The sequence below is a fragment of the Cupressus sempervirens genome, chromosome 8 (genome assembly GCF_028749045.1).
Source record: "Cupressus sempervirens isolate cs-2001-9-10 chromosome 8, ASM2874904v1, whole genome shotgun sequence".
Taxonomy (NCBI): domain Eukaryota; kingdom Viridiplantae; phylum Streptophyta; class Pinopsida; order Cupressales; family Cupressaceae; genus Cupressus; species Cupressus sempervirens.
The window spans coordinates 391,435,690-391,457,782 of record NC_143125.1 but is presented as its reverse complement, the minus strand read 5'-3'; the positions used below and the strand labels follow the sequence as shown (position 1 = coordinate 391,457,782).

General features: G+C 39.8%; 2 protein-coding genes across 4 annotated transcripts in view; both read left to right on the top strand.

The window, feature by feature from the left end:
- LOC149542930 (uncharacterized) overlaps positions 1–22,093 on the top strand; it is a 223,123-nt gene that overhangs the window by 8,482 nt on the left and 192,548 nt on the right. The window lies entirely within an intron of this gene.
- On the top strand, positions 652–14,170 carry LOC149542933 (uncharacterized). Its single transcript, XM_089796233.1, has 2 exons — positions 652–786; positions 5,527–14,170. The coding sequence occupies exon 2, from the start codon at positions 11,830–11,832 to the stop codon at positions 12,556–12,558; it is 729 nt and encodes a 242-aa protein (XP_089652359.1). The 5' UTR covers positions 652–786; positions 5,527–11,829; the 3' UTR covers positions 12,559–14,170.

Sequence of the window (22,093 nt, the reverse complement as noted above, 5' to 3'; positions counted from 1 at the left end):
CAGTGTTTATGATTTTTAATCAGGAATGCATTTGTGTCTAAGACTGGGAGCTGCATGTTAGTGATAAATTTTTTTCCCATGCCAAAAAGTTTAGTATTCAGTCAAATTAGAAATCAATCTGGCTTAACCAATAACGAGTGCTTCTGTTTGAGAAAAAATATTAATCTCCTGTTTTTCTGCCTGCGCTAGGGGTCAGGAATCACTTAAATATTCCCAAGTATAATTATGTATGTTTTTGTCATAGCCCATGGGGATTTACGTAACAATTTGTGGGAGTCTAACTGAAATGGATTTTTGTCGTCAACATCTTAAGACTGATCCCATGGAATAGGCACATGTGACTGCATGATTAGTCATATTCAACACTTTTAGTGATTGTTACAAGTAATTTTGCTATCCTTTAACCTACAAGAATTATCCTTTGATATTTTGAAAGGTAATCAGGAAAAATAAATTACTTGTAATGGTTTTCTGCATAAGCGTAGAAGTCATTTCAAACCTGTTTAATGACTTGAGTGCAGTGTTATTATGTATAAGTTTGTTATTTTGATTGCTTGCAATTGCAAAATCATGGTGTGAGGGTTTGGGAAATTGTTCGACTCTTGCCTTGAGTCCTTCTGCCTTGTGTCTGTCATACCACATTTATTGCAGGATATTTTAGGTTTATAATGGCTTCGGCAAGCTTTGTCCCAATAGTTAATGCTGGTGCTGGAGTTGTTGCTGTTGGCGCTAATGACTCCCTTGAGAAAATGTCCCTGCAAGTTTGTACCATAGGCATTCCACGAGGTAATTTCTCTCCTGATATAGTTCTTAATGCTCAAGATTTTGATAATACATGCGTATGGCTTGAGAAGCAAACCCTAATAGGGTATTTTGTGGGTCTCGCTCCTTTTGAAAGCATGCTTAGAGAATGGGTCGCCAAAACCTGGGTTTCTTATGGAATATAGCTTGAAGGTGTTCAAAGCCTCACGAAGGATTTTTTTTATTTCGTTTTGCTAACCCTAGCCAGGTTGACCAGGTGTTTTCCCGTGGTCCTTGGACTGTTAGGTCTTCACTCCTCTTAGTTTTTCAAAGGTGATCACGAGATTTTACCGTCTTAGATGATAACAAATTTCAAGTCCCTATGTGGGTTGAGTTTCTTGGTTCCCCATTGCCTTGCTTGACCTTCTTGCATGCTATTGCACAAACTGTTGGCAAGGTCGTTTGCATAGAGCCTAATAAATTTTATAACACTCGTCCCCAGAGAAGGGTTTGTGTAGAGGTTGACCTCTCACGGGACCTCAAAGAAACGATTGATATCCAGATTGGCAAAACCACCTTCACCCATAAGGTGCTTTATTTGAAAATACCGAACACCTGCTATTAGTGTTAGTTTGTTGAGCCTAAGATCAAGGATTGCCTGTTGCTTGAGTGCAACAAACAACCTCCCAAAGAGGTCAAGCATGCTTAGGCCCCGAAAAAAGATGAATGGATGACTGTGGTCCGTGAGGGCAAAAGCCCTTCGACTTCTAAGAAAGTTTCTTCAACTGTCGCTCAACCTTCCTTGGAGCCTATCTAGGCCACCCAGTTCCGCCTGTTTCAATGTTACTTTGCTCATGGCGCCTCCTTCAAACCCTATTGCCTAGGGGACAGCAAAAGCCTCTTCAAGTGTTTCTTGACCCACTTGGGTCCGCACTCTATAGGCTGCTTCTATGATTTCAACCTAGTCTCTTCAGGGAAAAGCGGAGATTCTTCTCCTACTCGTAAACCCACTGTAGCTTTCTTGCATAACAGTTTCTCCTCTCTTGGGGACGCGGAGGACGTGTAAGAGTTTTTATCATGAATTTTCTTTCATGGAATGTTCAAGGTCTTGTAGACCTCCCCAAGAAATATTATGTTTGTGATACCAGACGAAGACTTGGTCATCTAGATATTCTGTCTCCATGAGGATAAAATTTTAGGGTTTCTTCTCAATTCAGCTTGCCGAGTTATTTCGCTAGATAGTGGCTTGTTTTCTTCTCAGCATGATGCTGGTCGAGGTGGTGTAGTTATTCTTCTCTCCCCTTTTAATTTCTTTTGTCATTTCGCATGGTTTTGACCCCATGCAGAGAATAGTATGGATTTTTCCGTCTTTTCGTAATTATTCTTTTGGCATAGTTATTATTTGTGCTCCTAATGATGTATGGGAATATATCACCTTTGGTGTTGGATGGCGGATCAACTGCTACCAGCCACCTGGGTTATGTGTGGGGATTTTAATATGGTTGAGTTAGCCTCTGACAAAGATGGGATTTTGCCTTTTCGCTGGACAATTTGGGAAAGGGAAGCCTAGTACTACATGTGTAATAAATTGGGCCTTTTTGATCCCAATGCTAACTGCTGTAGTCCTAGTGGGGTTTGGCATACCTAATCCAACTTTTGAGTTGGCTTTGACAAGATATTTAAACGACTCGATCGTTCCATGCTTTCTGCTCAATCTTTCTTCCCGTTTTCTAAAGATGTGACCTTGTCAGACCACTATCCCATCTTTTCCATTATCTGGCAAATTGTGCAACAACGCTCTCCCAAATCGCAATTTTTCTTAAACACATTACTTCTTCGATAGACTCCACTATTGCTCATATTATGCGTATTTGGAATATGGATCCTCGACCCCACCTCAAGTTGGGTGGATTTAGTGGTGGAATGATGCCATCACCTGCACGACGAGGTTCTTTGGATTCACAGTAGGCGACTTGCAATGTATTGCCGAAGATCTGATGAGGCCACTACCAAAGAGCTCTGTACGGCCTCTGAAGCTCTGGCCATGAATCCGTTTGACATAGACCTACAACTTTGGCTTGCCAATATTCGCCATTAGAAGCAAATTGCAGATAGTTATGCCGCACGGGGAGCTTAGGGCTCACTTGCATTGGCTTAAGGTTGGGAATCAGACCTCCAAAGAGTTCTTTCAGGCTCTTCGGGCTTGTCATACCGCTGCAGGGATTAAGAGAATCAAGGAAGGTCAACAAAATCTGTGAGTTTCTTGATATTCTCCAAGCATTTTTTCTCCATTATGTTGAAGTCTTCACTTCTTAGGGCCATTCCAGTGCCAGAGATCGAGCTTTACAACACTGCATTTCTATTGTGCTTAACCTGCTTGAGGCTGAGCAACATGCTTTTTGTGAGCAAATGCTCACAATCAGTGACCTTAAGGAAGTCGTCTTCTCCATAGCGGATGACAACGCCCCAAGGTGTGATGGGTTTCTATGTGAATTTTATAAAACCTTTTGGGAATCTATTGGCCCTTATCTGCATAAAGTGTATCTCGAAGCTTTTCATTCTAAATCTCTTGGGAGTATCATCAATAAAGGAAACATTAAATTCATACCTAAGACCAGAGACCTTGAAGATATTTGCAATCAGAGACCTATCACTCTTTTGAATGTCTCCTATAAAATCATTTCTAAGGCATTGACCCTCAAAATTTGCCATCTCTTGCCTTTGATTGTGCGCCCAGAGCAGAATGACTTCACCAAATCTAGGTATATTCTGGATAATATCATTGCTGTTTGGGAAGGTATGGAATGAGTTCGTCAATCTAAGAAATAAGCTTTCTTCCTCATAATTGACTTTTCCAAAGCTTATGATCACATTGAATAGCTTTTTATTCTTGTGATGCTTAAAGCCCTTGGGTTTGGTCCTGTTTTCCTTTAGGACGTTCAAATGCTTTTTGGAGATGCTTCTTCTCGGCAAGCAATCCATAACTTTTGGGCTGTTCAAATCTATTCACCAGGGTTGTCCTTTGGCCTCAGTGCTCTATGTGCTTGTTGCTGAAGGTTTTGGGACCATATCCTCTGGTCTGGTTCGTGGTATCTCCTCGCCTGATTCTTCTACCCAGCTAGTCAATGGGCACTTTGACGATGACTCCTTCCTCGCTCTCATTGAGGATGAGGGAAATATTGCTAAGCCTTGTACTGTTTGGACACTTTCTGCCTGGCTTCAAGCTCTATTCAATAGCTTAAAACGTTTTGTTACAGGCAATCTTTTCTTCCGGTTCCTTCTTGGCTTGACCAATACGAGTGGAAGTGGATTTAGCATGGGGAGCTTTTTCTCTTTTTGGGCATTCCGTTCGCTTTCTAGGCTTCCCTTGTTGAGCTGTGGAATGTTGTTATTGCTAGAATTGAGAAGAAACTTGAATACTGGATTACTAAGCCTCTTCTCTGGTTGGTGAATTCCAGATTTGTTCAAAAGTTTTAGTGGCCACTCATGTTTATTACTCTTTTTGTTGGGCACCCTCTAAAGCTTCCTATTTGAAATCGGAGCGTCTCCTGAGGAATTTTCTTTGGGCGACAGACTCCAAGCATCATGGCTTTCACAAAGTGGCTTGAGAGTACCGTTGTCTCCCTAAAGAGTCTAGAGGCCTCATCCTTATGTCCACCCAAAAGTAGGGTGTTGCGTTGCATACCAAATGGGTCATTCGTGCTCTCATTAGCAATGAAGCTTGGAAGATTCACCTCTGGCTTTGCATTTCTTTAGGATATCCAGTCAATAGACTACCTTGGAAGGGGATTGGCTCTCAAACCCTTCTCATTACTCCTTACTAGTGCAAATCAAGGGCACTTTTGTAGTGGAAAGTATTTGGAAACCTTGGGAAGCTCTCAAGTCATGGCTTCGCTAGGCTAGAGATGGTTTCAAGGATGGTCTTTCTATGAACCAACACAACATTTGGTGGTCCCCCTTGTTTAGTATTGAATGAATCTTGTTGGCTAAGGTTCAAGGGGCGAGTGATCTGTGTTTTTTCAAACGTGGCATCTAGACTCCTATAGATCTCTTCTTTAGAGCCATCATGAGTCTCCACTCATGGGAGGACACACAAGTCCAGTTTAGCTTAGCCGTCTAGATCGATAGACATTTGATCTTCTAGTTTTTGCGGTGCCTCCTCATATGCTATAAAAACTAGGGCTTCAATTGGTGAAACCATAGTGGAAGGATTGGAAGTGGTACCCTGCCACTCCTACGACCAGCTACAAACTCAAGATGGGTTATCTTTGGCTGGTTGCTCACCTGCCTATGGTTTATGTGCTCAATCAGCGTTGGCATTTGCAGTCATCTCAGAAAAAATGGAGACTTAGATTCAACACTATTTGGATTGCTATCACTGAGCCAAAGATTGCACACCTTGCTTGTTGTGTTCTTTTCCAGGGCTTGCCCTTGGGCCCTCGGTTTAAGCATTTGGAAAGCCCAGACCCTAGGTGCCCTTTTTGTGGGCAACCTGAAACTTTCCTTCACATTTTATGGTTTTGTCAAAGGGCTCAACAATATTGGCTCTGGATTCTTGAGTTCTTCAAACCGTTTTGGCCTGAGCCCTTCTCTTGGCATATGATTCTATTGGGAGATTCACCTAGAATTCCCTTCAAGTATTCTCAGATATGGCATGCTTTCAGGAAGAAGATCTTATTTACTCTGTGGAAGGATAGAAATGCTGTTGTGTTCACTCACAGTTTTCGGGATAGTAATGTTTCCATGTACACTAAGGCTTGTATATGTAACAATGTCATGATGCAGATTCAAGTACAAACTGACAAGGCTGCACTAGAAGTGGCCCACCTTTAGGAGTTGCTTAACCATTGGGGTGACGCGCCATGTATGACTGCTAGAGTGCCGCTGGATTTTGTTTCCACGGACCACACTCCACCTCGTGGCTGCCGACGGGGTTGTAGTTCCTTTCCTCGCCGCTCCCAGATGCCACGTTCTTAGGCTCTTTGTCGCTCTCCTAGCAGTGGTTTGATGGCTGGCGTTGCCGCTCAGCCTCTTTGCGAAAGGGTTCTAGCTGGTCACCGGTTACTCCTCCCATTGCTCTTGCTATTTTTGGTTGGCCCTCCTCCAGTAGAGATCCGAAGTGGTCATTCTTTTGCCTGGTTTTGGCGATGTCACCTCCCAGGGCAAAGGGAGAGAAAGATAAAGATAAAGAAGTTGCTGCTAATGACGGGTGGGCTCCTTTTGAGCCACCCACAAACCCTGCTGATGTATGGGGTTCTAATGATCACCATGATCCTCCTCCCTTGATTGGCACTGCTTTGGCCGCTTGAGGGCAGTTTATGTGATTTTTTTTTGATGAATAGTTGTTAGCTTTTTGGCCTTGGGCCGTGTGAACTCTTGTGGGGTGAACTTTGTATCCTCTGACGCTTTTTTTGTGAATATGTAACTTTAATATTATAATTAATAGAAAATAGACTATTCATCAAAAAAACCATGATGTGTATTCCTTCAAAATAGTGTATGAACCTTATTGTATATAAACACTGTGTAATTCTGTATGCTTCCAGGTGTACAATTACATAACCTCTCTGTCTCATTTTTAAAATTTTGTCAGGTTTGTTTATTTGAAGATTGTTCTGATTTCTGGGTACTGTGATTGGTATAAATGTTGCATTGTGCCTTGGTAACCAAAGGCAATACTTTATTGCATGGCATCTTTCAAATATTCTTGGGTAATCTAATTACAAAGACATCAATATTTGGCAATTAATAACTGATACCAAACTCTTGATATCTTATTATTTTTCATTAGATCTGCCTTGCTTAATTGTTCTGCAGGTCATTAGTTCTAATCTTTCCATATTTGTTGATATTTTTGATGTGGATCATCATATAACTTTTCCCCAAATCTGCAAATAGTCTGAAATATTATTCACACTTCGTTTTACTGTCATAAAACAGACACAATAGAGACCAAACTTGTTCAATTGCATTTTCTTCCACATGAAGCACATTTACTGGTTATTCAAAACATATTCCTGTAGCAATGGTTGGGCATTCAACTGTCATTACATTTTTGAATGATCCTGACTGCTTCACATATTTTGACTGCACAGCATAATGCAAATGCATTCCTCAATCTAAACTTTATTTCTCATACCAAGGACATGTCATTTACAAAAGCAATACCATTCTTGAACTGATGACACCAAGAATTAACTGCATCCAAAGGAAGAAGCCTGTTTTTCATCAATAACCGATTTAAATGAAATCAACTTCTAACTAATCGGTCCCTTTCAAAATTATTTGCAGCAAATTCAGAACCAATACTTTCAATTGAGAGTTCAATAAAATCTGCTCCATGACTGTAATGATCCTGTTCCCTACGACTTCTCTGGAAACGATCTTTCTCCGTCAGATACTGAAAATGTCACTCAGGTGGAGCTATTGTGGAAGTAGTACGGTATACTGGAGCAGTACAACTAGGTTGAGATGCTGTATGAACACCAAATGAGGATGTACAATCAAGGGAGAGGCTGTACGGTGTGGTGATGAGCAACATATATGACGTACGGTGATATGAAGTAATGTACAATGAATGGAAAAATGATGGGTTGTATGATATTAGATGACAGATGGCTGTATGGAAGGGCCAAGGACAGGCTGTGTGGTAGGGTGTTCAAAAGGTCGTGGGATCACAAAGCAAGGCCATACGGTATGTCTATGAGGCCGTACGGTATAGTTTATGGAGGTGTCTGTGTGCTAGCCAAAGTTTGTACGGTTGTGTAGTTGTGCGGATGAAGTTGTGTGTTGGTGGAAGATGAATTCGCTCAATAAAACCATGAACAAGATAAAACTCAAACAAGAATGGGAAGTGAACACAGAAACATTCAATTCATATTTGCCAGAAGATGGTGCGCCAATTTGCTAGATCTGAGCGAAGTATTACATGCAACAACGAAATAGGTTGAGGGTTGAATCCCGCCGAAACCACACGAGCCAAATAGGGAAGATCTTTCACTTCCGAAATGGCGAATAAACCAGACCTCCAACAGGAATTCATAGTACAAAGAAATAATCCAAATCGCATATTAATCACTACCTACAAGCCATGCTTAAATACCCGTTGGGAAAACCTTTCCGAGGGTGTACAAAGATAGTTGACGGCTACACATACCAACTACCAACAAAAACAAAACAAAATGGGACTGAGATATATTAAATCAATTGGCCCATTAACAAAAGTTTGATTAATAATTTATTTTATGACAGAAACATTACAATGACCGAGAATGTAGACATCATAAGCTTCTCTAAATCGATTATTGAATTGGGGATAAATGCCAAGACAAAACCAAAAGAAAGAAATCGCTGTTGAACTATATAAATAGGCTGCTAATAATATTCTAAACAAAAAATGGATATTTACGATGTAAATCACAACTCACTTGATAATAAAGGGCCCAATAAGCTTCCCAACTAAGTTAACATTCAATTATAGTTTGAAAAGTTGTGATAGCAACTTTGATAATCGGTACTTGGCTGCCTATAATCATTTCTTGCAAACCAAATTAATAATCGATGCAATTAAGCTATTATGGAAGTGGCTTATGACAGCCCGATATCCCTTGAAAATCAGACCTCTGCAAAAAGATTGATGCAATTAAGCTATTATGGAAGTGGCTTATGACAGCCCGGTATCCCTTGAAAATCAGACCTCTGCAAGCATTATGTGAATCAGCTGTAAACCAATTACATTCTCATTTTGGTTATCAAAATAACCAGGACTTGGCATGTTACCTTGAATAGAATGAGGCTATTCATATTACATTGAAGAATGTAATGAAAACCTTTTTGAAAACAATTTTAAATCCAATGAAATTTACTAGATGTCAATGCTGACAGGGCATTCTTTCCTGAAATCTATGTTCCCCCGAGTTTCCGGGACGGGGACGAATTTTCAAGACAGCAATTTTTTTTTGGCAATTTGGGGGGAGGAGGGGGACAGAAAACGAGAACGGCTATATATAGGGAAAATTTAAAATATACACTGAAATTTGCAAATATACATGTTATCCATATGAAACCAAGCACAAAACATGTCTTTTAAACATTATAGAACCTTAACGTGCACCATTTCAATGCTACGTAGGAAATAATAACCGATTTTAGCACTCAATTGTCAATATACATATCAATATGTGAACAAAAATATTTAAATATAAGTTTAGTAGTGAAAAAAATCATAAAAATTTGGAAATCTAAATATGCCTAAAGGCTAGAGGGCTACCATAAAGTTTCATCATCATGTTCAAGTTCAACATAGAACAATGAAGCAAACTGTTGCTCTCATTCTGCCTCTGCCACCATGGAAGCAAAAAAAATCACCTCTTCTTGCAAAATGAAAACCCCAACAAGCTTCAACACACTTTAACTTCAGACAAAGCAAACAAATGTCAAAACAACTACAATGTGGTCGTTTTTGACCTTTTAGGGCGTTTGGAGGGGCAGGGCCCACTAGATGACCAAGTAGGGACAAACAAAATAAGGTTTTTTATTATAATTTTTTTTAAGCTTCACAAAAATGGGGATGGTTGACTGTCCCTGTTATAGTCAGGCGACTTCTGGACGTCCCCTTTCTGTACTGAGGATGGCTAGCTGTCTTTTTTTTTCTCCTAGAAGTCGTCAAGTACAGGGGACATTTGCTGCATTTTTTGTCTAATTGGGGATGGCGGGGGGATGTCCCATACTCGTCCCCCTGTTTCTAGGACCTTGTTGTCGGTAAAATGTATAGTGTAGCCGACGGGTAGAGTAGTATCCGAATGGGCGCGTGACGCTTGAGTCACCCCTTCGGAAAGGTATATGTACACGTCCGAGATGGACTTCGGAATTTTCGTGGTAATCATCATTATCATTGTAGTCATTGTAATTGGATTGTAATCTGCAAGTGCATACATGAATAAAGTACGTGTTCTGAATTGAATCGTGTTATACATGTATTGAACTTCTTACCCTATGCTGTAAATATTTGGCGCCGTTGCTAGACGTACCTAGAATGAAGGAATGAGGATTAATGCCGAATTTGCCAAACAAGGATCAAAACAAGGTAAAAGATAAAAATGAACTAAGTACATCAAAAGAAATTTTAATTTTAACACAGCAAGCAGAGCGCAGGCAGAGACTTCAGCAGATTGTTGACGGGCACCGAAGGGGTGAAGAGGCACAGACAGAGGGAGTGCACTCACCTAGTAGGCTGAGGAGTGCCGAAGAATTGTTGAAGAAACTCGACAACGCTTGAATTTGGTGGAGGAAACAAGGGAAGAATTCCTTAACCTGTATACACCGAGGGGAGAGTGTTTGTTTGGAAGGGAAACAGCTCGCACTGCTCAAAGTGCCGAGAGAGCATGAGCGTGGAGTGATCTCTTCGTTCCTAATAATCGGACAAATGGATACAGGCGGCGAATAGAACGTCACTTGAAGACTTTTCACCAGACAACGCAGTTGTTGGGAACAAGACTGTTATCCAGAACAGCGCGGGAGTCCAGAATAGCGCGGGAGCACAGAATAGTGTGGGAGTCCAAAACAGTGCGGGAGCTCACAACAGCGCGGGTACACAAGTACCTCAGAATCAAAGGCAAGTAACGATAGCTGACCCTAAAGAAAAGTTACCCACGTTTCATGGTGATAGTTCAGCAGACCCTATCAAACATTGTAAAACGTGTGAAACCATATGGACGGTAAATGGTGTGACGGATGAGGATGATTGTGTAAGACAATTTCCAATGACCCTACGGGGTGTGGTGATAGATTGGTTTTTTGACACTAGTCCTCAAAAACTTAATACATGGGAGAATGTTAAAAAATAATTTATAGCAGAATTCAGATTACTCCGAGATGATAATAAAATAGTGGCTGAAATCTATAGCACCCAACAAGGAAAGAATGAGACAGTCCGAACCTATGCCAGGTGACTGAAAGAATTGATCGCAAAGATGGAGAGTCAACTAGCGGATGGGCTGAAAAAACGGTGGTTCGTGGAGGGGCTACGATCAGCTCTTAAAAAGAAAATGAAGATTGTACCACCAGCATCGTACACCGATGCGTATACTCGTGCCATGGATTTGGAAAGCGAACAAAAGACAAGTAAGAAGAAGAAGCATAAATCCTCTGATTCAGATGATTCATCCTCGGAAAGCAATAGTAGCGATGAGGAATCAAACAAGAAGGTGAAAGCACTACAGAAAGACATGCTTTGGATGATGAAAGAATTCAAAAAAATGAAAAAAAACTCGGATACAATAAAAGGAGAACTGTGGTGCACAGATTGCAAGGAGGACGGCCATACAAAGGCTTCATGCCCGAAGAAGTAGTTTTGTGACATCTGCCAGGTGGTGGGGCATTCCTTGAAAGAGTGCCCATTTAACTTGAAAGCAAAAGGACACCAGTAGGTGGTTACTAACGCAGGAAGCATCGAACAATAGCAATAACACAAGCAATGATGCAACTTCAAGTGGCTATCGAAATAATAATAGATGTGGAAGGGGTGGAAACAATAATAATAACAATGGAGGCCGGAGTAGAATACAATATGATGCGAGTGGACGGCTGATGATACAGTGCCAGGCATGTAATCTTTGGGGTCACTTCGCGAGGGATTGTACTACGAAGGAGACGCCGCAACTACTGTGCAGATGGTGTGGTCCAGGGGACCATGAAGATTCAAAATGTCCAAAGCAAGGCGTAAATTTATTAAGTATTGAAACATGTGATGAGAACATGTTGGCGATCACGCGGGAGTAGGCGAGGAAAGCAAAATATCCGAATGCGGAAGAAGAGAAGGAGAGGTTACAAAAAGCCCGAACAGAGATAGAGAAGTAGATGAAAGCAGAGAAGTCACAAGTAAAAGACATTGCTGAAACTCCAAAGAGAAACTTGGCGGAACAAAACATGGTGAAACAGATAATGCAAACGGAAGTGCCAATTAAATTAAATGATTTTCTTCTCACCATGCCGCAGTTGCGTACGGCTATTATAAATGACACTGTCCTCAAGAGTGATGAAGGAAGCAAAGGATAGTAAGGAAACAACCATGGCAGTAGCAACGACCCGATGTTACTAGCACTTACGATAGGTAGACACCCAGTAGTGGTGGAGATGGGCATTCTGGGTACGGTGCTAACGGATACAATAGTAGATGGAGGATCGGGAGTGAACGTGCTACCGGAAGATATCTGGAAAAAACTTGGACAACCAACATTATGGCTACCCATCTTTCAGTTACTAACAGCAGATCAACATGGGATAAAACCTTCGGGCACCTTGATGGCACAGCCGGTAACAATTGGGACACAACCATTTTTATTGGATTTCGTGGTCATCCCACTAAAGAGAAGAGGGTGCGATGCCATCCTGGGATGGAGGTGGTTGGTGCAAGCTAAGGTAAAGCATGATTGGAAAAGGAACACCCTGTCAATGGAGAAAGGAGGTAGGAGATTTATAATCGATTTGCATACACAGATGGTAGGAGAAGAAGCAGCGTCGTTGGACTCAGAAGGTGAAGGCGAGAATGACAACGAAGGGAAAAAAATGATGGAACCAGATGATGAAGGGGTGCTGAGATTAGTAGGAGGGTCAACTGATGATGACCTAGATTCAGTAAACGGATTGCTACATTGGCAAATGGAAGATTATGAGGTCTTTTCGAGTTACAATATTTTGAGTATCGAGGAAGGAAAAGAAGGCCATGAGTTTCCGAAGGAGTATAGCGAACTGAAGGAGGGAGAGAAGTTTAGGTTGATGAAACATTTGCCCATACGTTCAGTAAAGATAAACCAATGAAGTATGAAGAGCCGACGGTGAAAACAATAAACTTGGGTGATGAGGAAAATCCAAAGAACATTCTTGTAGGAGATGATTGGAACCCAATATTGAAGGCGGCAGCTTGGATGTATAAGGACTTAAAAGGAGTGCCACCAGAGCTATGTGTCCATTGGATACCATTAATCGAAGGTGCAGTACCCATATGGAAGCAGCCGTACCGAAGGAATAAGAACTATGCAGCATGGGCCGTGGAAGTTGCACAAAACAAGTGGAAGGTATGGCATTAGAAACGTTTAAAATTGAAGAACTTTCAACCCGGTCAATTGGTACTGAAGTATAATGGACGAAATGAAATAAGGCCTGGAAAATATAAAGTTAAATGGGTTGGACCATACAAGATACACGAAGTTGGATATAACGGAGCAATTAAATTGTGGACACTAGACGAAAAAGAAATACTAGATGCCGTAAATGGATCAAAGTTGAAAATATATAGGGAAAGGAAGGATTCTTCACGGGCAAATAAATGAACGAAGAAAAGATGTCTGTAAATAATGTAAATATGTATAATATTAAAATCGAATATAGTTTTAAATGTCAAAGATAAAATGAAGCATAAAGTAAATGTATTAAGAGGAATTAGGAGCAGAAGTCTACCGTACGGCCTTAGCAGAGACTATATAGAGGAGAAGCAAAATTAATAAAGTGAGTCATAAAATAGGGAAAAGTTTGGAGAAAAAGGCCGTATGACCTTGAAAAGAAAAGCGGTTAGATGACCATACGGCTCCCTTGGATAGCCGTACGGCCCCAAAAAGAACTTATGTTGAAATTAAATGAAAAAAAGCGGAGTAAAGTTTTACATAACCGTACAGCCCCTAGATGAGCGTATGACCTCGAGGCTTTGGTGAGGTGAGCAAGACCGTGCCGTATGACAGATAGAAGGAATAAGCAAGACCATACGGAATAAGCAGATAGAAGGAATAAGCCATACGGTCTCTAGTGGGAAAGAATACAAAGGACCATACGGACCCAAGGAAGTTCGAAATACATGTGAATCATTGATGACCGTACGACCTTTGGGCATAATGAAAATAAAAAGAGCATATGTAAGGAATAACAAAGCAGAAACAAAAAAGACCGTATGGTTTGTCCATACGGATTGGGCAACCAGAGGAAAGGGAAGAAGGAGGTCGTACGACATACGGCAAGGGAGAAGCTGGGATAGCCGTACGAAGGGTATCAGGAAAGGAAGAGGAATTGCTGTAGCCGATTCACAAAGCAGGTCTGCAGGAAAGAGGAAGTGGAAGAGCAAAATAAATAAATTTAAAAGAAAAAAACGACGAAAGATTGAAACAGTTCGGAATGAGTAATGCATGATGCCAAAGGGAAGGGTAAACATAAGTAGTTGCCAGAAAGAGTGTGAAATTGGAAGAAAATGACAGAAATAGTGTGTTCCATGCAGTTTTGTGTGGGTTTCGGAGTGCTAATTTGAGACCCCCAGTCATTGCAGATATCAGTCATGGGAAGTGTGACCAGTTGATGAGACCTGGAGTTGCTGCCATAGGCATGAGTGTCTGTGTGTCTGAGGTGGCACTCAGAGTAGGTGTTTGGGCGTGAGGTTGTTTTGGTGGATGCATAGAGAGCTCGGGAGGAGCTGATCATCCAATTGAAGGCAGTACGGCGACACTTGGCTCAGTGTAACCAGGAGTTGGAAATAGAGAAAGCGGCATGGGTGGCTATCAAGGTCCGCTAAGGAGATAGTATTGTGTTAGCAGAGGCTACAGATGCAACGTGGTTTGGAGACCAGTTTGGTGCAAGCACGAGATGAATGTGAAAGTGATGTGACAAAAACAGATCTATCTTGTCGTAGTTAGTCAGTTAATGTATTTTGTTGTTAATTTGTCTCAGATATTTTGTAATTGTTGTATGGAGACAACTTTTTTCTTTTGGGGGGGATGATGCTGTCAGTAAAATGTATAGTGTAGCCGACGGGTAGAGTAGTATCCGAACGGGCGCGTGACACTTGAGTCACCCCTTCAGAAAGGTAAATGTACACGTCCGAGATGGACTTTGGAATCATCGTGGTAATCATCATTGATCATTGTAGTCATTGTAATCGGATTGTAATTTGCAAGTGCATACATGAATAAAGTACCTGTTCTGAATTGAATCGTGTTATACATGTGTTGAACTTCTTACCCTATGCGGTAAACACTCCTCGTCTCGGAAGCCTTGGCTTTTCGAGTGGGGACGTGTCCCCGGCGTACGAATCTTGAAATCAATGTGTCTTGTAACCGATTCTTGAAATAGGTTTCCCCTTGAACTAAGATAGAAAAGCATTAATTGCAATTGCATTTTAATTAGCAAACTGAAAATTCTATTGGCATTGCATTTCACAAGAAATGAACATAATGGTCATGACTATCGACAGTTAGAGGGCTTATGATCTTTACATTCTTTTCTCCCTCTTCTATATGGCACATCTCAATCCAATACAATCCTTTTAAAATGCATTCATGGCAGTTATAAAACTGCTTCAACTAATATGTCCTATCAATTGCTTATTCATATTCCCTAGTTACAATATTTGCATAATTTTGCGAGATTTTGCTATTACATGTATTAATATATAAATATTGACATCATTTTCAACATGATAACATTTAGATTTTATAAAGTGCGATCAAATTAATTAACCTGTTGGTGCCCCTGAACTACTCTCGGGCTTAAAAGATTTCCATGTCCCATGGAAATGTGGTGATAAGATCCTGCAAACAAACTTTGCCTCTTTGTCTTCATCATCGAATTGATGCCTCTACTTCTCTCTCTATCTTGCAACTGTCTCTTATTAATGGAGTTCAAGTGGCTGCCTTTAATTCTGCTTCTCCAATCTTCAAGTCCACTCCTCAATGCTGCTCCACATCCCAACAATTCTTTGCCTCACCCAAGAGTCCTCTATTTCCTCTGTCCCCAGGTCTTTTGGCAACCATCTGGACCATCTCCTTTGGCTCTAGATCATCTCCTATGATCCTTTTGGTAGACCTCCATGTTCACCCATCTGCAGCGAGTGAATGTGCACTTGCAGCCATGAGACTTCAACAACAAGAATCAAGTAACCAAAACCATTATGCTCAGCCTAGATCTTTTGCTGATCTCTGATGTCAATTTGGATTTGTAGGTGGTTCTATGTGAATCAAATCCGATTTCAAGAATCGGTTACAAACAATTTTCTATCTTGTTTTGGGAGCTGATTCAGTAGTGCTATTCTAGAATGCACGAGTCATAAAATTAATGGTTTTATACTCTCATCAGTTCCATGTTCTTGATTCCAATTATCATCAGTTTTTTTTCTTTCAAGTCTCCACATTAAATGCATAAATGCAGACTTCTAACAGCAAGTGGATATAGGTGCATGAAATCAATTAATGCTATGATTTTTAGGTTTGAAAGCTGATTTAAACATGAAGTTGCAGTTCTATCTAATGAGCATGAAATAGAATCACCATTGGTTATTCACACAAAAGTTTCAGATTAAAACATGGGCTGAAATGGTATTCAAAATTATTGATTTTTGTAAAGGTGTTAAAAAAAGATTAAAGATTGGAATGTTATAAATGGGATGAAGTGTTTGAAGGCTTTGTTTTCTAATGTCCATTGGATTATTCAAATGAAGAGATCAATAGTAATGGAGTGACAGGTGGATTTTAAATAGAAATGAGTTTTGCTACATGAAGAAGTGGGGTTTTTATAAAATGAATATGTGATTTTGTCAAGATTGCCTCCATTATGTCAATATTGGGAAAATAAGATGAAGTGTTCTGTCAGATTTATATGCAGATTTTTAGAGTTAAATACAGATTTGGAAAAGTTCTTAGTTCTGCATCAATTTTGCTAGCTAGTCATGGTAAAACAATGCAGCTATGCTTTTAGATTCAATTGTGTATTTTTGCATTAATGTTTTCGGATCACATGGTTGTGATCTGAAAAATCGATGCAAAAATATGCACAATTGAACACAAAAGTTCTCTTTAACTAACTTCACGGGCTGTAGAAAATTCATGTTAACAATTGAATTTTTTTGTTAGTTACCACACCTTTTTTGTATGTATATGTATAGCTATATTAAATATTAAAGAATATTATAAAGAAAAAAATGAGAGAAATCATATTAATATCCACAAATGAGAGAAACTAGGTCAATGGGAATTAAGGGTACAACATTTTATAATAGAAAGTTATGGAAGAGAATCTGAGAAAGACTCCACAAAGGGGCAGAATAAAAGCAAATAAATACTAAACAAGAAGGGATCATTGATACTAGTGGTTAAGAAATTAGTACGTATAGCGAAGAAGGGAGAACAAATCCCCAAAGAGAAAACACTATGGAAAAATGGAGATAATGGAATATCACCACCTAGACTTGAAATTTAAAGTCACCGAGCCATGATCATTTTGAAAGAACCACTTCAAATGCTAATAATGCTCATCAGGGAGTGCTAATAGTTGGCACTTGGTAGGGTTAAAGAGATGTTTCCCCTAGGATCATGTCTGCCATTCAAGGTTGAAGTAAACCATTTATTAGTGAAAAAGCTCATAATATGCATTTTCCCTTATGGTTGTGGATGTTGTTGGATTAGATCTATAGTGACGAGGGAAATTTGAACTACACGCTTGGGAAGAAAGTTCCAAGTAAGCATGGGGACGAGGGCACTTGGGTACTTAGGGTATGGGTACAGGTGTGACTATTTTTCAAAATAGGGGACATGAGTACTTGGGTACATCAAACTTTTTTTTTATCAACAAAAGAAAATCACCATATTTAATTAATTTTAAGTTAATTTAAAATTGTTTTACCCCATACAAAGTGCAAACATCAGGGGAAAAAGAACAGGGAAGAAAACCCTTGGTATAGCTTGGGACCAAAGTTTTGTATACATTACGAGAAGGATAAGGAGATCCTCCATTGCATATGCTAAGAGGGCATACCCTCATTTACATAGGTCAATTATTTGACTAAAGCTGACATACCACCCTTTACACCAGCCTCCCTATCAAGGTCTTGGGGGGGCATACTCACCCTTACAAATAGGATATCATAAGTTGGTAATCAAAGGGCTAAATTTAATTGAATTAACACGTGCTGATAGACTAGGAGCTCAAATCAATCCCAACCTTGAATAGCCTGACCTTGCACAGTCCAAGGAACACAAACACCAAACATGAACCATCTTTGAAAAATATAGTTAGAAAGAGAAATACTCCATAAAACATAGCAACATTATAGATAACTAAGTACCACATATGAAACTTGAATAGATAATAATCTAACGAATAGATATTCAAAGGGTTCTTTAGGGGGAGGGAAAATGGAGAGGGGAGTGGGTGGCGGGGGGGGGGGGTGGTGTGGAGCTAGAACCATATTCCATAATATCACAAAGATCATAGCAATTCCAAAAGCAACAAGACCCAAGCAGTCCATATGTTAACCAAATTGGTTCATACAAATATGATTAACCACGCACGCATTGGACAATTTTTAACATCACAGGAATTCTTTAACCTTTTGACCATTCCATAAGTAAACCCTCTTAGCCACTGACTATCACCAACCACAAATAAGTCAACATAATAAAGCAAGCATGATGAGAACATAAGGAGAGAACTACAATCTCCTTTGATACCATATACTTTAGCTTAAGAAACAAGCCCTGATGAGATATTAGCAGAGCCAAGAGATGAATTCATCTTAACATTATCACAACAAACACCTCACAAATATGATTATGGGAGATTTAAACTTTTAGATAGCATCATTAATCTATTGAGGAAGGGGAAATTTAAAGAAAGGGAAAGGGGATGGAGGGGGAATAAGATCAAAGCCCTTTATTACAAATTATTCTACAGTAAAAGAAGCGAAAGCTTGCAAATAAAATGCTAACCATTATAGTGAAATGTCTTCTTAGGGTTAAACAACCAACTGAGAAAACAACTTCCCAATGTTCCAAAACGAAACCATCTAATCTATTCTGGAGACTTATAATCAAAGAATTACAACATAGACCACAAGAGCTCATAATGATAATCATAGGGCAAGATTTAATAGATCATTTAGTGTAACCGTCCCAATATAAATAAGGGAAGATTCCCAACCCAACATATCTTGTCAGAATAATTCGAGATGAAATAACTTAGAAGAAATGAACTACAAGGCAAGATAACTTTATGCTCAAAAACACTCTAAACCAGAGCCCTACAAAAGTCACTGTGGGGGAATAACTAGAAAGGACGCGCCTCAAGGATTTAAAAGGAGGAAATTGATGAGAGGGAGCAGGAAGGGAGAGGGCTTTGGTCATGACCTCATCTATACTCCTAAGAAGACAAATATCAACAAATATGAGGGAAACTATTACTACATGGCCTCCTCGAAGCCAACCCACCATCGTTTTGGACAGATACCTCAAATCCATCAAATAGAGGACACCCAATTAAAGAGATGCTAAGATGAAACATAGCTTTGGGTTCACTTGGTTCAAAGGAAGCTAAATAGCACTGAGAGCATGAAATAGGGGAGAGGGAAATTCTCCTCATAACCAATGAAAGAATTAAGCAAATATAAACTAACCATGTAGAAACAAAAAACCATACGAGCTTAGGGAAATATAATAACCTAAATTGATATTGTTAAGGAAACCAAGAGAAGAAAAGATAAAGTATAGACAGTCTAAGTTAGCTGAAGACAACAACAATGGCACCACATAATAGCTTGCAAAAGTTTTGCGGTCTGGTCAGCCAAGTATAGGGGATATGCAAGAGAAACAATGATCTGGGCTTTTGTAGGGCTAAAGGGCCCGGTAAAATTTCTTCACTGAGCAGTCAATTACCCATTAATTACCATCATTTCAAATTAATACCATGCCACTCCTAAAAACCATAATAGCCAAAGAAAAATTAGTAACCCATTTCCATAGCTAAGCAAACCAGAGTGAATAAAAGAAAGTATTGAGAGGTCCATTTTTATCAAAAAAGATAAATAATTAGGCACCACCAAAATCTTATGAAGGTTTACACAAGTGTTACGAATGTATAGAAACCCTAATAGCCTATATACACCTATTGGGCCCCGTTACTCTTCATTAGAGGAAGAGTCAACCTCATAGTCACTATCTTTGACTTGGTTGGACACCAAAACCCACTCAAGACCATGCCACTCTGGAGGATCACGAACATGCATAATACTTGGAAGGAACTACCGTTTCATCCTAATAGAAGGAACTTTCATGTTGAACTCCTTAGCATCCTTGATAATAAGGATTGGTTAAACTTCAACAACACTATCTATGATTCCGAATTTACTGCATTTGGGGATACACAAATTAGCATCAATATTGTCCAAAATGACTCCAAGCTCAACCACTAGGTGGGCCATAAGAGGCCGCAACACAGTTCAAGGATTTCTCTCTTGTCACCACCTACATGCGAAATGGTTGCCATAAACATTGCTATAATCTCCGCATTCGATTTTGGCCTGTTAGTCAACATTGAGAATTCTTTCCCCACAATTTTTCTTACAGCTAGAACAATCAAGATGTGAGTTGAATTTAGCATCAGCCTAAGTCTTCTATCCAAAATCAACCCTCAAAATTGCAAAATGCACTTGCCTGTTTTCATCCTAATATTGGTATATGTGATAAGCAATATATGGAAATAAGGCATATAAGAGGCAATGTAAAGGAGAAGCTACCCACAAAATGTGTAAGCTGTCTCAATTGACTTTTTAAGCAAAAAGTATGGAGGAGAAGCGGGGTTGCCAAAAGTTAATAACACTTCATCCGACGAGACGGATTACACACTTCTACACACCCTTCATTGCAGGGTCCTTAAATTCATCTTACTCGAAATCTGAGAATTCATCCAGTGTTATTGATACATAATTAGGGGGACATCATGGGAAATGGTGGAAAGATAAAGTGGCTATACAAATGGGATAAATCTAGGAAGTAGAATAATTTACCATTTATAATCAATAAAGGGGAAGGGGATTATATAAATTTATGGGATATTAAATAAATGGGTGCCATCAACTCCCAAATTGGCTAGGGAATTCACTTTAGATTTTCCCTCTCTATAGATGTGAATAATTTTGTAGAGAGCAAAATAATCAAGGAGAGCTAAGGCTCTATCCACTTTAGAATTTAGGGACCAATTGGGGGTGGATTTTTTCCGAAGAGCATTTAGAATGATTTGAGAATCCCTTTCTATAATCAGATTATCAATTTTGAGATGTTTTCATGCCATTAAACCTTCAACCAATGCCTCGATTTCAGCCACATTGTTAGTAGTAGGACCAATTGGTTTGGCTAGTTGACCACACACCTTGCCATTCCAATCATGGATGATGGAACCTATCCCTGCTTGTCATGGATTGCCTTTTGAGGCTCCATCAAAGTTTAGTTAAGTCAAGATGGGGGTGGAGTCCAAACATTGTCTCGTTTGTTTTTCTAGGAATCGGACCCACCTCGCCCAACACAAACAAGGGTGATCGGACCAAACCATTCTCATTTCATTAGAGAGTCCCAAACCGTGAAGTGACCTTAACACTGAGTAGTAGATCACAATTTATTATTTATGTTTTCCACAATGCTAGCTTCAATCTTATTGCATAAGGAAGAAATGCTAAGTTTAGAATCGTGAAAGATTCTATGATTACGTCCTTTCCAAAGTTCCCAAATCAAAATTGCCGGGGCTGACATCCAAAGAGCATCATAGGTATTTTTGTTGGACTTTGAGGGTCGGGCTGAGGTGGTTTAATATGTTATTTTGGAAAGCTGATTGAAAATGAAGCTTATTATAGAGCCATATTTAGGCCTGCTAAGCATAGGGGCATTGAAGTAAAAAATGGTCCACTGCTTCTTCTTGATGCTTAACATAGGAAATGTAGGGATTGACCTTCAAAACCTATCTTCTTGAAACAATCTGCAGTGAGGATTCTACCCTGTATGAAAACCCATAAGAACATTCTTGCCTTAGGTAGACATGATTTGTTCCAACATAAGTCTAAGGGGAGCTCTAAAGAGTTCGAATGTATTTGGGATGAGATTAATCATTACTTTATAGCCTTCTTTGACATTGTATTCTTCGAATTTGGCCCCCGTCCAAACCAATGAATCCTCTTTGTTTTTGGGAAAAATCTGTCGTTCCTTTAGGATAGCTTCTAGAAGTGCTTTCTCATCAATGGACATGGGGGCATCCTCTAGTGATTAAAATTTCCATCCCCTGCTAGTGCTATTATTGGGGTAGGTGTTATAATTGCTAAGGGAAGCTCCCCAAGCTACAGAAAAGGTGTTGTAGATATTGGGCAGAACTAGAGATCTTAGGGCAGGAAAACCTCCCCATGAATCCTCCATAAACAACATAGAATGTCCATTGCCAATGTCCCAGGATAGGTACTGGCTAATGGGATGTTTATTATCTAGCATGAAGTTCCAAAGACTAGATCCTTTGGGGGTATAATTTTTTCTAAAAATGCTTAGAGGGTCATTAGGAATAAGATATT